At 55.0% G+C, this 16,043-nt stretch overlaps 5 protein-coding genes across 5 annotated transcripts; 4 read left to right on the top strand and 1 right to left on the bottom strand.

Moving 5' to 3' along the window:
* Nucleotides 1-135: 135 nt before the first annotated feature.
* BZA05DRAFT_383535 (nuclear protein 96-domain-containing protein) lies at nt 136-7,779 on the top strand. Its single transcript, XM_051482229.1, has 6 exons — nt 136-650; nt 1,008-1,103; nt 1,352-1,839; nt 1,894-5,226; nt 5,387-7,243; nt 7,295-7,779. The coding sequence occupies exons 1-6, from the start codon at nt 485-487 to the stop codon at nt 7,412-7,414; spliced, it is 6,060 nt and encodes a 2,019-aa protein (XP_051344760.1). The 5' UTR covers nt 136-484; the 3' UTR covers nt 7,415-7,779.
* A 99-nt stretch (nt 7,780-7,878) lies between these two features.
* Nucleotides 7,879-8,971, top strand: BZA05DRAFT_366822 (S-adenosyl-L-methionine-dependent methyltransferase). Its single transcript, XM_051481542.1, has 2 exons — nt 7,879-8,472; nt 8,527-8,971. The coding sequence occupies exons 1-2, from the start codon at nt 7,993-7,995 to the stop codon at nt 8,884-8,886; spliced, it is 840 nt and encodes a 279-aa protein (XP_051344761.1). The 5' UTR covers nt 7,879-7,992; the 3' UTR covers nt 8,887-8,971.
* A 32-nt stretch (nt 8,972-9,003) lies between these two features.
* BZA05DRAFT_432922 (NUC169 domain-containing protein) lies at nt 9,004-11,554 on the top strand. Its single transcript, XM_051486239.1, has 4 exons — nt 9,004-9,735; nt 9,794-10,551; nt 10,603-10,868; nt 10,916-11,554. The coding sequence occupies exons 1-4, from the start codon at nt 9,067-9,069 to the stop codon at nt 11,491-11,493; spliced, it is 2,271 nt and encodes a 756-aa protein (XP_051344762.1). The 5' UTR covers nt 9,004-9,066; the 3' UTR covers nt 11,494-11,554.
* A 133-nt stretch (nt 11,555-11,687) lies between these two features.
* On the top strand, nt 11,688-13,014 carry BZA05DRAFT_470337 (peptidyl-tRNA hydrolase PTH2-domain-containing protein). The gene is made up of 3 exons (XM_051487892.1): nt 11,688-12,091; nt 12,168-12,462; nt 12,534-13,014. The coding sequence occupies exons 1-3, from the start codon at nt 11,762-11,764 to the stop codon at nt 12,581-12,583; spliced, it is 675 nt and encodes a 224-aa protein (XP_051344763.1). The 5' UTR covers nt 11,688-11,761; the 3' UTR covers nt 12,584-13,014.
* On the bottom strand, nt 12,803-14,769 carry BZA05DRAFT_440753 (uncharacterized protein; the record flags this gene model as incomplete). Its single annotated transcript, XM_051486624.1, has 2 exons — nt 12,803-12,876; nt 13,560-14,769. 2 exons carry the CDS (start codon nt 14,767-14,769, stop codon nt 12,803-12,805), a joined length of 1,284 nt encoding a protein of 427 aa, XP_051344764.1.
* Between the last annotated feature and the right edge of the window lie 1,274 nt (nt 14,770-16,043).

Below are 16,043 nucleotides of genomic sequence, written 5' to 3' on the forward strand. Positions count from 1 at the left end.
TATGCCCTCTGCTGTGAGTCCTCTTCTCCTCTGACTCCCGAAGTGGAATCATTAAATTGGGAGTTGCTGTCTTGGCATTCGAGCAAGGAGGTTCTCGCCCATTTCGTCGCACTGGTCTTTCTGCGCTGCCACGAGTATCTCTCTCCTCTTCCTTCGCTTGTCCTCAACCTCTCGCTCGCTGGACTTGAAAAAAAGTCGCTAGTTAAAGAAGAGCCGCTTCATCACCAAAACCCGAGCACACGTCAACACCACACACCCTACTCCAACCACAACCCGACTCCAAGAATCTTTGCTCTTCCTCTTCAATTTCACCTTCGTTTCCCTTTACAACCCCTCACCCCCCCACACAAAACACAACAAAGCATCCACTGCACCCCCCAACTCCCCCCTTCTTTGACCACCCAATCTCCCTGCCTTAATCCAGAGCATCACAACAACCACACCTGCAGCTCTTCTTACGCGCAATTCCTCCATAACCGCCATCATGTTTAGTCAATCCAATACTGGTGGCTTTGGAGGGTTCGGCACCAACAATAACACAAATCCCGGCACGGGTACCACTGGCAGCGTGTTCGGCTCCGGCGGTGGCTTCGGTCAGCAGCAACAACAGCAGCAACAACAGCAGCAACAACAACAGCCTGCGGCTCCAGGTACGTTCAGCCCTCGATACTTCTCTCCTTGCGTTCACAGGGTTCATCGCGCTGCTTGATGCAGAGGCCCATCCCATCTGGTGGGGTTGTTACGGCTGGCCGTACGAACGTGTCCTTTGTGAGGATAACGCGTCGGAAAAAAAGTCCTGGGGACATATCCCGACCTGATGGCAGTGATGGTGGCTGCGACGATGGTTGAATGAACGGAAAGCCATCCGCTTCTTTTCGGTGGATTCAACGCGCTCGTATGCGCGCGCGTCTTCCTGATCGAATCCACTCGCTCGACCGATCGCTTGGCTTCTGCAATGTTCACGACAAGAGACACTGACTGACATGATCTTTCCGCGCTTTACTCAGGATTTGGTAGCGGCGGTGGCTTTGGTGCGACAAACACCGGTGGCGCTTTTGGTTCTTCGACGACTCCTGCTTTTGGTGGTGCTGCTCCCGGAGGAGGTAAACATTCCACCCCCCTCCAGCCATTTTGTCGCGAGGGAAATCGTCATCTGTCGCGGTGGTGGCTTTGTCGTGCGCAATCATCATCGGTGGTCTTCCCTGATCGATGACTCTTGCGCCTTCCGGTTACACGGTGTACAGCCTTGTTGAAGAGTCACCACCGCCAACTTGATACCCACTTTCCCTCCCAGATGCCTGTACCTGATGTGGTATATGATGAGCTAACTTCCCGCGCTTTTCTTTTCTAGGATTCGGTCAGGCTAGTAACGCTTTCGGTGCAAAACCTGCTTTCGGTGCAACAACAACTGGAGGTGGACTCTTTGGATCGCAAGCCGCTGCACCGAATACGAACCCTGGATTTGGCGGAGGAGGAGCCTTTGGAAACAACACCGCGACGTCTGCATTTGGCGCTACCAACACGGGTGCTACAGGCGGAGGAATGTTCGGAAATGCTGGAAAGCCCGGGTTTGGCGGTGTCACAACCACCACTGGTGCGACGGGAGGTGGTATCTTTGGGACGTCCGGCGCTGCTACAGGCACTGGCGCTTTCGGTGCGCCTGCCGGTGGTAATGCTGGAGGTATTGGATTTGGTGGCGCGGATACCTCTGTTCTGCCTGTGAACGGAACCGCGACCACTCCCTACACCGTTACGCAAGAGAAGGAAGCTAGTAGCTCCTTGATGAACCACTTCCAGACCATTTCGTTCATGCCGGCCTATAAAAACTGGTCACTAGAAGTAGAATTCTCTCTATGAGTGTTCTTGCGCGATGAATGCTAACAGCCGTCAAAGGAATTGCGTCTGCAGGATTATGCTACCGGAAGACGCTACGGCAACTCATCCGGCCAATCTGGCGCGTTCGGTTTCTCTGGGTTTGGCGGAGCGAATGCGGCACCAGCAACTACTGGAACCGGGTTTGGCGCTACGAACACTGGGGCCGCAGGTGGCGGTGGTTTGTTTGGAAGTGCCAACAATCAGCAACAGCCTGGTGGATTCGGAGCAACCAGTGGTGGTGCATTTGGAGCTACCAACAACAATGCGGCTGGCGGAGGTCTCTTTGGAGCGAAGCCTGCTACGACCGGTGGATTGTTTGGAGCTAGCAACACGGGTACGGCTGGAGGGGGTCTGTTTGGATCGAATCCTGCTCCTGCTGCTGGTGGCTTCGGCAATACTGGCAATACTGGGGCGTTTGGCAATAATACCGGGGGTGCATTTGGGCCCGCAACCCAGCAGGCTAAGCCTGGATTCTCTTTCGGTGGACCTGCTGCAACCACTCCCACAACTGGTGGCTTCGGAGCTACACCTGGAACTGGGTTTGGACAGCAGAATACTGGTGCTACCGGTGGATTGTTCGGTCAGCAACCCCAACAACAACAGCAACAGCCGGCCACTGGATTCGGAGGCCAGGCCGCGGGCACTGGTTTCGGCGCTACCGGAGGATTCGGGCAGCAAAACACACAGCAACAGCAGCAGCAGCAGCAGCCGTCATCCTTTGGCGCATTTGGGCAGCAGCAGAACAATCAACAACAACAGAAGCCTGCTTTTGGCGGCTTCGGTGCGACATCCGCGGCCCCTGCTACAGGTGGTGGCCTCTTCGGTAACCAGCAGCAAAACCAGCAGCCTCAACAACAACAGGCTGGTGGACTTTTCGGAGCCAAGCCTGCATTTGGAGGAGCTACGACTAATACTTCTGCCACTAGTGGTCTGTTCGGAAACAACCAGCAACCTCAGCAGCAGCAAACTGGTGGTCTGTTTGGAAACGCCCAGCCGTCTCTGAATACTGGTGGCGGTGGATTGTTTGGAAACACCCAGGCTGGCGCCACCAACACTGGCGGTGGTGGACTGTTTGGAAACAATCAGACAAAGCCTGGCGGTTTGTTCGCGTCGGGTGCACCTGCGCAGAATACGGGTGGTGGATTGTTTGGCGGTTTGAACACCACTACCCAGACTTCTGGCGGTTCATCCCTGTTTGGAAATCAGCAGCAGCAACAGCAACCGCAGCAGCAGTCGAGTCTGTTCGGCAACACCCTTGGCCTTGGTCTTGGTGGCCAACAACAGCAGCAACAGCAATTCACAACCTCGATTGCGGATTCGCCGTATGGAAATGCTTTGCTTGGTACTATGGGTCCAGGACAGCAGAACCAGCTGGGCCCGATTGCGACTCCTCTCGGCTCTTCGACCACCAAGAAAGCAGCAATGATTCCTCACCACAAGATTGCTCCCAGGCAGCCTGCTCTCACGCCCCGCCTCGGCAACAGCTACTCCAGAAGCGGATCTCCGTTCGCTTCGTCCACCACGACTACCACTTCTCTGAGTGGATCCAGGGGATCGTTCTCGTCCAACAACAAATTGAGTCTCTTTGACGGCGACGACTCGGCTTTGAGTGCGAACGCTTTCTCTTCAAGCACTAGTAGTCGTGCCGCCGGGTTGAAGAAGTTGGTCATCGACAAGAAGATCAAGGATCAGGACTTGTTCACAGACAACAACGAGCCACGTGGTAGGGCGGACAGCATTAGCAGTGGACCGGGCAGCGCGTCTCCTGTCACTACTAAGGGTATCTTGAAAAAGACTGTCAGCTTTGACGTGGCTGCTGAGAACAAGAGGGATGAAGACTTATTCGGTACTGGCAGCGCTACGCCTGCTAAGGCGACTAGTGGCCCTGCACCCACAGCCGAGGAGCTCGGATTCATCAGGCGCACTCCTGAGCGGAGACGGGCTACGGATCTTGACGAGTCTCCTCAGGGAAGTGCTGTATCCTCTAGCAGCGCCCCAGTGCTTGGTAACGAGGTTGCTCTTGTTCAGCAGCCTAGTGAGGAGCGCGCTCACGGTACATACTGGATGGTTCCCAGTGCGCAGAAACTTCGGTCCTACACCCGTGAGCAGCAGAAGAAGGTCATCGGTCTTACTGTCGGGCGTCGCGGATATGGTTCCGTCCGCTTCGACAATCCTGTGGATATCTCCGGTCTTCCTTGCGAATTTGAAGATATCCCCGGCACCGTGGTTATCTTTGATACCAGAGTTTGCACTGTCTACCCAGAGGGGTTGGAAAAGCCCGCTCCTGGAAACGGCCTCAACGTTCCTGCCACTATTTCCCTGGAGGACTGCTTCCCCCTCACGAAGAACCAGCGCGACAAGATCGTCGATCCCGAACACCCTAGGTACATCACCCACATTCGCCGGTTGAAGGGTATTAAGGATACCGAGTTTGTCGATTACCACCCCCAGCAGGGTCTTTGGATCTTCAGAGTCCGACATTTCACCACCTACGGTCTGGTTGACAGCGACGATGAAGAAATGGAGGAGGAGATGACCTACGATTCCAGCTTCGCCACCAGTCAGGGAGACGACTCCATCTTTGGTCCCGACGACAACACTGTTACCCCGAGACCGGCAATTATTACTCCCGCCTCACTCATGATTGATGACGAGAACAGCATGGATGCCGACATCAGCGGTATGGATTCCACCTCCGGGTTGGATGATACCTTTGACTTCAAGAGGCTCCCTACCGCTGTTGGTTCTCTTGCACGTAGAACTGCCCCCGCTACCGCTCAACAGCACCCGGGATCTTTTTTAGGCGAGGACGATGAGCCCATCAATTCATCGTTTGACGAAGACCAGTACACGGAGGAGGAGGGTGATGTGACCATGACTGGTGAGTCTTTTTTAGGGGAAGGCTCCGTAGGCAGTGTTGAAGAAGATGAACCTGCGGAGCCCCTGTCGGAGGAGGACGATGCGGTGGAGGAGTCGACAATTATCCTGGACGACGACGAGGATACGACTGGTGCTCTTAACGAGGAATCACCCCAGAGACTGGCTCTTATGTCCCCGGAGAGATCACCAACGAAGTCGATTGCGGCGACGCCTTCAAAGGCGTTGGCATTAGGCAAGGACTGGACTGAACAGCTTAATAATACGATCAGTCCTGTAAAGAGACGGTTCGGTGGCGAGAGCTTCTTTGCCGGTGGAGGTGGGGGTAGATCGCCCAGCCCTCGGAAGGCGATGATGGAGCCTCTCAACTATGGACTACTTGATTTGGCCAACGACCTTTACGGAAGCCCTTCGAAGTTGAACGGCAGTGCACGCAGGGATACGGGAAGGACGAGGAAACGGGATGAATTTGAGGTTTGACTTTCTCATCCGCTTGCTGTGGTTTAACGTTTTTTGCTATTTTACGATCCTATGTTTTGTTTTTTCAATTGAATTGGGATCTGTTCGATGTTGTCCTGTCCGCTGTAGTTGTAGGAATAAAAATGCTGAGACATGTGTTTGTGTGCAATTCTAGTCACTCGGCGATTCGAAATTTAGCTCGGAAGGGGTACGACCCATCGCCAAGAAACCGATTGCCTTGATTGCCTACTCCGGAGAACCCTTTGATTACAATGAGTTGGAGGGCGATGACCAAGCCTGGCGTAAATCCGTGAGGCCGGCGTGGGGACCTGAGGGAATCATCATCCACATGGGTCAATTGGAGGCATTGCGTGTTCGGAAGAGTGAGGGAAGTTTGAGCATCGCAAAGCTGAACTTCGGCACCAAGTCACATGTCGTTCCTCGGCCTTTGGAACTTCAAATGCGCAACACCGACATTAGGCTGGATGAGTTTGGCATTCCATTCGCCGAGGTCAAAATGGAATTCCTCTTTCAAGAGTTCACTGAACTGCCTTGGACGCGAGATTCTAAGGAACAACACGAGAGGAATGTGTGGAGGCTTGCGAGCGTTCTTTGGGACCCGCTCGACAACATTCCCATTGTTGACGACATAGAGCTAGAGTTCTACCTTCACGAGAAGCGTCGAAAGGAACTTCTGTCTCGCTTCCTCCAGGAGCTTGTGGAAAATGATGCCGATCTCCATGCTCAGACAGCGCCTACTGCTGAAGAAGCCGCTTTTGCACATCTCACTGCATACCGTATCGAACAGGCGTGCTCGGTGCTGATCGATGCTCAGGACTTCAGGCTCGCTTCTCTGATTCCTCTGATTGGCGGTGATCGATCTGTCCGACAGTCGATTCGCAGCCAGATCGATCACTGGAAGGGCAAAGGTGTTCTTAGTGAGCTCACGATCCCGATGCGTGCGCTTTATGAACTCCTTGCTGGGGAGACTTGCTTCTCTGAAGGAGTCAAGAACCCTGCCGAGGATGCTACGGCCGATATCTTCTTTGCTGATTATTTCGGCCTGGACTGGCGGAGAGCGCTGGCGTTGAAGTTCTGGTACGGATGTTTCGAAGAGGAGAGTATCGGTCGTTTAGTGAAGAGGTACGAAGAAGACTTCTTGCGATTCCCCGAAAAGGTGGCGCGGCCTACGCCTTGGTATCTCGACGCACAGGAGCCAGCAGACGGCAGACTGGATATTCTTTGGGGTCTCTTGAGACTTTACGCGGATTCCCGCCTTCCACTCGAAGAGGTGCTTTCTCCTGCGAACATCGGTCCCAATAAGCTTGACTACCGGGTCTCATGGCAGATGCGTACCATCCTCGCCAAGATTGGAGTTAGAGATTTCAGTCCCCTAGACGATTACAGTAGTAGGGGTGATCAGGTTACCGCCGAGTTCGCTGGAGGGCTTGAGAGTGCCGGTCTGTGGGAGTGGTCTCTGTTTGTGATTATGCATATCGAGGACGCCGACGCTCGTGGTGCTGGCCTCAAGAATCTGATCGGCAGACACATTGACGAGATTGATGATGGCGAGAAGAGGACATTCTTGGAGAAGACTCTTTGCATCCCGCGTACTTGGATCTACGAGGCCAAGGCCCTCCGGGCCAGACACGCCGGTGACTACCTCCAGGAAGCAGAGTACCTCATTACAGCTAAGGCCTGGGTTGAGGCGCACAAGACTATCATCGAGCAGGTTGCACCCGAAGCTATCATCTCGGGCAACCTCGACGACCTCAAGAAGATCCTGGCCAAGTTCGACTCGTCGGTGCAACCTGAGGGCTGGGGTCTCGGTGGCCAGGTGTATCTCGACTACATCCGCCTCCAGGAGCTGACCAAGACTACTTCGCCGAAGGCTAAGACTGAGAAGCAGGCGGTTGCTCGGAGGTTGCTCGGTGCGTTGAAGAACATGGAGATTTGCGGCTTCTTGCAGGGCATTGCGGTGCGCGAGATGGCTGGAGTTGTGGGTTCGCTAGTACTCAAGTATGGTGATATGGTATGTATTTCGGTGTCCTTTTTGTTCTGTCTAAGACTAACTGTTCTATAGGCCGGCGACAAGACCAAGGTTCTCGAACTGCCGTTGACTGAGGACCAATACCTCAAGAAGACTGTCAACCTCAGCCTGGAGTACTACAAGGCAAAGTTGCAGGGCGTCACTGCACATTAAAAGGGGATTCGGATGGAAGGAGGAATCAAAATTGGGGGGAATTTTGTGACGAGTGATGGGCTGCATTTGTTTACGATGATACATTTCTCTTTTTTTTCTTGTTTTCCTTAAGTATTACTTCACTACTCGTCTTCTTTCATAGGGCTTCTTTCTTTGTTTTTATGTTCCATTTTTCTTTGCCTTAATCGATTCGCAACTTCTTGTCTGGATTATAAGTCATGCCGGAGGTTCTTTGCGCTTGAGTCTGTTAGATGAACCACTATAAGCTTGGTTCTGTACGTTGTTTTTGGATTCTGTTCAATCATCTTTGCATTCGACCCTTCAGATCATGCTAGTTGCACAACCGGTTCCACTTCACTGTCCAGGCCCGTGGCCGGTTGGCGTAACGTAAGTTCCCGATTGCCTCGCCTATGGCCCTATGTTGCTTTGAAAATGCCATTCGCATTCAACAAAACATTCCAAGGGCGAGTGATAGCCGTGAGGGTTAGGGTACCACCACCCACCGTGCCAGACTTCGGCAACACCCGAGCGACTGCAGGCTGTCGTCATTCCATTCCAATCCGCAACCCCTCTTCGCGATGTCCACAATACGAGCACTCCGGTCGTTGCACACACGAATACCCAGCCTCCAGCGTATTCCCTCGCAATGCCGGCAGCACAGCACGCACACTTCCTCCGTCGACCCAACAGAAGTCTCTCACTTCTCGGCGCTCGCAGCCGAGTGGTGGGACCCGCACGGGACCTCACGTCTGCTGCACTTGATGAACCCGCTGCGGCTGCAGTTCCTGCGCTCGTGTCTCGCGCGCGGCCACACTGGCGCACAGTCGCTGCGGTTCCTGGATGTGGGCTGCGGCGGCGGGATCCTGGCGGAGAGTCTTGCGCGCCTGCGCGGGACTGAAAGCGTCCTCGGAATCGATCCTACCCCCGAAGTGCTCGCGGTTGCGAGGGCGCATATGAGGATGGATCCTGGGTTGAGGGGCAGGTTGGAGTATCTGGGCACGACGATTGATGCGCTGAGGGAAGCGGGGGGAGAGCGGGTGGTGGGGGGGTTTGATGTGGTATGTTTCTGGCCCCAAGCCGAGGTATGAGGGCGTTGGACTGATGAGCAACAGGTCACGACAATGGAAGTGGTCGAGCATGTACCCAACCCCGCCGTGTTCCTGCGGGAATGCATGGGGCACGTCAAGCCAGGCGGCTGGATCCTCGGATCGACAATCGCACGGACGTGGACGAGCTACCTCACGACGAAGCTTGTGGCGGAGGATATCCTCAATATCGTGCCTAGAGGAACACACGATTGGAAAAAGTATGTCAATGCGGACGAGCTACAGGACTTTTTCGCACAGCAGAAGGGATGGGATGAGGCGATGTTTAAGGGCTGTATTTATGTGCCCGGACTGGGGTGGAAGATGTTGGATCACGGGGAGAAGGTGGGGAATTACTTCTTTGCGGTTAGGAAGAGGTTAGAGTAGAGGGATGGAGGTGGATCATAGAGGTCACTCGGGGTATACGCATGCGGATTAGCCGGGTGCTTCGGCGCCAGATAAAATCAGCCGCTAAAAAAGTTGATTTGCGTCTCTTCAGTGAAACTGCGATTTGCGTTGCCCACCACCAACCTACCACCCCACCAAGTCTCCCACACCGCGCACACAATGGCAGGCTCAAATATTAAAAAACGAAAGGCAGCAATGACGGAGGAGATAATCGCCGACTCCGGTTCTGAAGACGAATTCCAGACCGGACTTCTGAACGGCGGCGCGCTCGACAGCGACGACGACAGCGACGGGAACGATTCCAGCTCCGAAGAGGAGGATGACGATGAGGTCGACGAATTCCCTGAAGTCGGCAGTGACGAGGAGGAAATTGATAGTGACGAGATCCCCTCTTCCGACGAGGAGGCGGACGAGAAAGATGAGGAAGACGAGGATGAGGACGAGGTAGATGGGGAAGTCGACGAGAACGGCCGCAAGACAGTTCTAGATTCGGCGGGGAATCTGAGATACATATACCCCGAAGTCGACACCGGATACGCCTCGGATGACTCCGACCGCGAGGAGTTGAATACCATTGGAAACATCGATCTGGCGCTGTATGAGGAGTACCCGCATGTGGGATACGACATTAACGGGAAGAAGATCATGCGCCCGGCGAAGGGTAAGGCGCTGGATGCCCTGCTGGATACGATTGATGTGCCGAAGGGCTGGACGGGAATGCTGGACAAGAACACGGGTGGCGATCTCAACCTTACCCGCGAGGAACTGGAGATCCTGCGCAAGATTCAGATGGACGAGGTGCCTGTGGATGGGTACAATCCTTACGAGGTGGGATTCTTCCGTGCGGATGCCAGGGTATTAGGTGGTTTGCTGACAGCTACGACAGCCTACTATAGAGTGGTTCACCTCAAAGACGGAGGTGATGCCTTTGAGCGCCGCGCCAGAACCGAAGCGCCGGTTCGTCCCTTCGAAGCACGAGGCAAAGCGGATAATGAAGATTGTGCGCGCCATCCGCGAGGGCCGCATAGTCCCCAACAAGCCGAAGGATGAGAAGCCACAGTACTACGATATCTGGGCGAACGAGGTGCCGCGTGAAGACCATATCATGCATATCCCCGCGCCGAAGCTACCCCCGCCGACGCACGACGAGTCTTACAATCCGCCAGAGGAGTACTTGCCTACTGAGGAGGAGAAGAAGAAGTGGGAGGAGAATGATCCAGAGGACAGAGAAAAGGATTACTTGCCCAGGAAACATAAGGCCCTCCGGTTGGTGCCTGGCTACGACAGATTCCTCAATGAGCGCTTCGAAAGGTGTCTGGATCTGTACTTGGCGCCTAGAGTACGGAGGAATAAGCTGAATATCGATCCCGAGAGCTTGCTGCCCAAGCTGCCCAGCCCACAAGATCTGAGGCCTTTCCCGACGACCACTGCGACCATCTACCGTGGACACGAAGGGAGAGTTAGATCGTTGAATGTGGATCCTACGGGTATCTGGTTAGCGACGGGTGGTGAAGACGGCACTGTTCGCGTTTGGGAGATTCTGACTGGAAGGGAAGTATGGAAGATTAAGCTGGCTGATGGAGAGGCCGTTAACTGCGTGAAGTGGAGACCAGTCAAGGAGTCTGCGATTCTGGCGGCTGCTGCGTAAGTTTACTATCTTGGCATATATATAGGCACACATGCTAACGAGAACAGTGGCGATGATCTATACCTTATGGTACCACCATTATTCGATCCTGAGATGGAGATGGAGAGCAGACGGATACTGGAGCACGGTTACGGAACAGCGACGGGTGGTGAGAAGAAGGACCCTACAAAGAAGGAGCCACCAGGAAAGTGGTCGAAACCCGAGGGCAAGCTCGCGGAACAGGGTGTTGTGGTCGTAGTCACTGTCCGCATCACGATCAAGCACATCGCATGGCACAGACGTGGTGACTACCTTGCTACAACTTCTCCTGAAGGTATGTGACCATCTGTATTGATTGGGGGGTCAATCTAACAAATTCAGGCCAAAACCGCGCTGTGGCCATTCACCAGCTCACCCGCCACACCTCTCAGTCTCCCTTCCGCAAATCGAAGGGTATCATCCAGCGGGTCGAGTTTCACCCGTTCCGCCCCATCCTCTTTGTTGCAACTCAACGCTACGTCCGTTCCTACGACCTGGCTAAACAAGAGCTCATAAAGACGCTGCAACCGGGAGCTCGCTGGATCTCCTCGTTCGATGTGCACTCCGGTGGTGACAACATCATCGTCGGATCCTACGACAAGCGCCTTCTGTGGCACGACCTCGAACTGTCCACCAAGCCTTACCGGACTCTGCGATACCACGAGAAGGCTATCCGCGCCGTCAAGTACCACCAGGGCGGTCTGCCACTGTTCGTGTCTGCCTCCGACGACGGAACAATCCAGGTGTTTCACGGAAAGGTGTTCTCGGACATGATGGAGAACCCGTTGATTGTGCCGCTCAAGATCCTCAGAGGACACAAGGTCTCGCAGGCGCTCGGCGTGCTCGATGTCGACTGGCACCCCAGGGAGTGCTGGCTGTTCTCGGCCGGAGCGGATGGGACGGCGAGATTGTGGAATTAGGTGGTTGCTCTGTAGCGTGGTGCTGTTGTAGTATAGTCGCTTTAAAAGTTATATATCGGACGTGATTAATAGGTTCTTCAATCCACTCGTGCTGTCACATGTAGATCTTCAACGCCATATGTAAGTACTAATGCCAACCTGAAACCCTACATAGTCAGACTACATTGCGGCTTAAAAGCTTATCACCAACGTGACCTCATCTGATCCAACCCACCAAGCAACCAACCCACCAAACACCCAGGCAACGGCAACCAAACCAGGCAACACAATGGCCCCGTCGCTATCCCACCCCGCCGTAAGCCTGCTCACCACGGCGATCGCCGCAAGCGTGGGCTACTACATCGGCAAATCCTCGGGCCTGCGCAGATCCTCGGTCGTCCACGAGCTGCAGGCGAAGGCGCGGAGCGCACCCACTTCCGAGGACGAGTTTGTGCCCAAGAAGGCGGAGAAGGGGGCGGCAGCGGTAAAGGAAGAGGAGGAGGAGGAGGAGGAGGAGGAGGAGGATGGGAGCGACGAGGAGGAGGAAGATGATAGCGACGACGACGAGAACGCAGAGGGCATCTCGTCGTTTCCCGGCAACGACGAGGATTGCAAGATGGTCTATTGATTCCTCCCCCCCTCCCCCGTCCCTCCCCCCCTCCCCCCCCCCCTCGCCTCCACTGACGCCCGCGTAGATCTTCGTAGTCCGCACAGACCTCGGGATGACGAAAGGCAAGATTGCAGCGCAATGTGGACACGCAACACTGATGTGCTACAAGACCGCTTTACGGCTTGCGCCGGCGCTCGTGCGGCGCTGGGAGACGCGGGGCCAGACCAAGATTGCCGTGCAGCTTAAGGACGGCGGCGAGGACGCGCTCGAGGAGTTACTCGCTACCGCCATCAGTCTGGGGGTCGTCGCGAGGGTCGTAAGGGATGCTGGCAGGACTCAGATTGCGGCTGGCAGCGCGACGGTGCTGGGATTGGGGCCTGGTGAGTCTTCTTTCACAGAGGGGGGAGGGGGAGGGGAGGGGAATGCTGACGGAATGGGGGGGGGGGGGTAGCGCCGAAGAGTGTCGTCGATGCTATTTCGGGGCATTTGAAGCTTTTGTAACGGATCGGTCACGAGACGGTGAAGCGGTGGGGATAGAGGCGTTTAATAGACGGATGGATAGACGGGTCGATATGAAATAACATCTGGATTTTACATTTCCCAATTCCCCTTTCGTCCATGATACCCCTCCGCACTGATTCTTTCAACTCCCGTGCCTCCTCCTCCTACTTGAAATTATGCTCATGCATATCATCTCTCCTGCACACTATATCCATACCCCTATGGGAAGTCGGCAAGGAGGAGGATGATGGACAGGATGAACATGAGGGACATGATTAGTTGCATTTCGACGGCTTTTGAGTAGAGCGGAGTGAGGTGAAGTGAAGCTACGGTAGTGCTTGGGTTGTTTGGTCATTTGGCCGGTTGACTGGCCGGCTGGCTGCATGGATAGCTGCTGGTTGGATCAATAGACGAATAAATGGATATCTCGTAGACATGAGTACCTTTCATCCCGTTAGTGAGCATGAGCACCTGTAGGCCTCTCCGTAGGTATATATTTGTTCGGATGGGATGTCCAGCGGACTCCTTGGACCGGTCCCATAGGCCCTTCCATATCTGCAAGTGGTAGGTGATATTATATGTACATACTTTTTTACTTCATGACCAGAGAAAGAAGAAGTAGAGTCAGTGAAGTAATGACAAGAGAAAGAAGTAGAGTCAAAGTGAAGCAATGACAAGAGAGGTAGGTAGGAAGGTAGGAAATGTGCCGACTGGCAGTTGTAACAAGACACACACAAACAAACAAACAAACAAACAAACAAACACTATAGGTACAAGTATCCCCAAAACGCCATGACCGTATGATACAATACAATGTGTAGAACTCCAGTCCACCCATCCCCGCCGCCTCCCAAAAACAGAAAAGAAAAGTAGGCACTTAGTCTATACTATACGCAGAACAAAAGAAACACAGACAGACAGACAGACAGAGAGAGGTTGTTGAGGTTATTGAGATTGTTGTTTCATCCAAACGTACCCGACGACGGCCGCACGCTTAACCGCCGATCTCGATCTCGGGATCTATCAAACTCGATACTGACACTATCTCCATCGTCACCACCAGCGCCACTGCCTCGTATCACCGACGAAGCCGCGATGCTGCTAGTCGCATACCCAGACCTGCGTCTCGGCTGGGTGATGATAGTAGCGCCCGACGCCGTTCTAGCCCTTGAGGGGAGATATCTGCTCCCGGCGTCGGATCTGTCAGGCGTATACCCGCCACTGGCAATCCCGCTGCCAGCGCCGGCGTCATACGAGACGAACCCGTACTCCTCGCTCGACACCGTTTCGTACCCGCCATACCCTGCCGCCGCCTCAAACAAATATCCGCGACTGCTGCGGTCGCGGTCGACCCGCACCGAGCCCTCATACTCCCTTCCGCCGTCGAGATACTCCCACCCTGGCTGGTCCTGCTGCTGGATCTCCTGCGCCGTCGGCGGCGGACTCGCGCACATCCCGGCCCTCAGCGCCCTCAGCGCCTTCATCAGCGCACGGAACTCGCTCTCCTCAACGCCCTTGCCACGGGTGCGGAACCTCGCACGCTCATACAGCGCCACGAAAAGCTCACTCTCGTCCCTTGGGGCGAGTTCCATGGCTACCAGTCCCTCGAGCCAGGCCCTAAGCGTAGCCGTTGGCGGCCTGCTCACAACCCTCGGATCCACGTCCCCTCCGTGCACCACCAACTCCGCGGCCTCGCGCTCCAGCAGCGCCGGCAGCTCCGCCACAAGCGCCGCATACTCCACGCCGCGCAGCTCGCCGCCCGGCGGCGCCCAGCCGGGATGGTTCAGCGCGCCCCAGACCTTCTCCCCTTCCCCCTCCCCGCCAGTGGGCATACACGGCCTAGCGCCCCTGGCGACCATCGCACTCCTGGCAATCCCCCGCGTGACGACGGCATGCATACGTTTCGGCAGGTCTCGCCGCGACACGGGCGGCACGCTCTGAGGGATCGCGGCGAGGAGCCGCCGGAACGTGTACATGCGCGCCGTGTAGAGGACGGCCCCCAGCACGCCTGTCAGAAGGTAGCTGCCTGAGATCACGAAGATGTTGGCTAGTCGCGCGTGTGTGGGGAGCCGCTGCGATTGCTGGATCGTGTCCCCGAGGGGGACGAGGACCAAAGCGAGGAGGATCAGTGAGAGGAAGGTGAAGGTTGTTGAGTAGAAGAGGTGGAAGAAGGTTAGGCGTGGCATGGTGGGACGGTGGGTGTGCTGGGTGCGGTGAAGGCGGCGCGGAGAACATTGGTTGTCGCTGCCGGCATCCGAGGGTGCGCTGCGGTGCGCGTGGGGTTCGGGCCGGGTCCGGGTCCGGGTCGGGTCGCTGAGATGGCCGATGGCTATCGATTTGGAGGGGGGGGGGCCGAGACTCGAGACTCGGGGCCGGCGGGGTGTGCGGTGTTTGGTGTTTGGTGGGGTGTTTTGTCGAGGTATGTACCCGTAAATGCTCGAGTGGTGAGGTTAAAGGGTGGGTGTAATCACGAATGTTCCGGTTGGGCTTAGGGCCGTTCTCGAACTTGGCGGGCGACAAGGGCGCTATTTCTTGGGGCCACGGTTGCTCACTCGGTGCTGTGTAGAGCACTAGACAGGATGCATTTGTGCACGGATGGAAATCGCAAGACGGAATCAAGTTCCATGGAGAGGACTCGATCTGTCTCCGAGACGCGCACGTGGCCGCTACCATCCTATGTATATACCATCCGACCATCCGCGCCTTCACTCGCAGCTTTAAGCATCTACTAGCAGTCGTAGCGGCCCACCCGTAGGCCGTAGCAAGCCGGCGACTCTGGATGGATAGATCGGACCTCACGCCCCGAATCTCACGCCCCCCATCCTCACCCTCAACCGTCCCGTCCGTCAACAGTCAAACGTGCATCGCCCCGCCTTCCCCCAGCTTGGCGATGGCGACATCTTAGCTAGAATAGAGTAAAGTGCACAACGAGCCGAGCAAAGAAAGAAAGAAAAAACCCCTCAGCCCGAAGAAAGAAATAGAGCTGAGAAGGATGCGTGTGAGTGTGAGTCAGACAAAGTTTCAACAGCTACCCCAACCCCCACAGTCAAACTCCAGGCCTGCCGAGGATGGGATGGAATGGGAACGGGATGATCAACAGAACGGATGTCAGGATGGAACTTGGAAGTATTGTACATATACTTTAGAATAGATAAGCGACGTAGATACGGTTTGCATAGATATTACAAAACGGGACTCAACATGTCGACAGGTAACGCAGAGTAAGGATCAGGGTGGAAAGAGAAAAAAAAATTCCACACCCGATAACAAGATGTTCAGATGTTCAATCCCACAATAAACACACACGCCAGAAAGCCCGGAAACCACTCCTCGATATAAATAAAAAAAAAAAAAGATCCCCATTAACCAGAAGAAAATAAACAAAACAAACGGGCCCGAATCAAAAGAAACAAAAATGGCCTCGACGAAAATACGAAGAAACACACACGGTCCCCCCACT

Source organism: Tricharina praecox (genome assembly GCF_024521635.1).
Source record: "Tricharina praecox strain CBS 144465 chromosome Unknown BZA05scaffold_1, whole genome shotgun sequence".
NCBI classification, from domain to species: Eukaryota; Fungi; Ascomycota; class Pezizomycetes; order Pezizales; family Pyronemataceae; genus Tricharina; species Tricharina praecox.

Excerpts from the sequence above, each read along its gene's own strand:
- BZA05DRAFT_383535 (XM_051482229.1), top strand. The coding sequence starts at position 485 with ATGTTTAGTCAATCCAATACTGGTGGCTTTGGAGGGTTCGGCACCAAC. Across the intron at positions 1,104-1,351 it reads TGGTGCTGCTCCCGGAGGAG|GATTCGGTCAGGCTAGTAAC; the intron begins GTAAACATTCCA and ends TTTCTTTTCTAG. Across the intron at positions 5,227-5,386 it reads GGAAACGGGATGAATTTGAG|TCACTCGGCGATTCGAAATT; the intron begins GTTTGACTTTCT and ends GTGCAATTCTAG.
- BZA05DRAFT_366822 (XM_051481542.1), top strand. The coding sequence starts at position 7,993 with ATGTCCACAATACGAGCACTCCGGTCGTTGCACACACGAATACCCAGC. Across the intron at positions 8,473-8,526 it reads TGGTGGGGGGGTTTGATGTG|GTCACGACAATGGAAGTGGT; the intron begins GTATGTTTCTGG and ends GATGAGCAACAG.
- BZA05DRAFT_432922 (XM_051486239.1), top strand. The coding sequence starts at position 9,067 with ATGGCAGGCTCAAATATTAAAAAACGAAAGGCAGCAATGACGGAGGAG. Across the intron at positions 10,552-10,602 it reads GCGATTCTGGCGGCTGCTGC|TGGCGATGATCTATACCTTA; the intron begins GTAAGTTTACTA and ends TAACGAGAACAG. Across the intron at positions 10,869-10,915 it reads TGCTACAACTTCTCCTGAAG|GCCAAAACCGCGCTGTGGCC; the intron begins GTATGTGACCAT and ends TAACAAATTCAG.
- BZA05DRAFT_470337 (XM_051487892.1), top strand. The coding sequence starts at position 11,762 with ATGGCCCCGTCGCTATCCCACCCCGCCGTAAGCCTGCTCACCACGGCG. Across the intron at positions 12,092-12,167 it reads ACGACGAGGATTGCAAGATG|ATCTTCGTAGTCCGCACAGA; the intron begins GTCTATTGATTC and ends ACGCCCGCGTAG. Across the intron at positions 12,463-12,533 it reads GGTGCTGGGATTGGGGCCTG|CGCCGAAGAGTGTCGTCGAT; the intron begins GTGAGTCTTCTT and ends GGGGGGGGGTAG.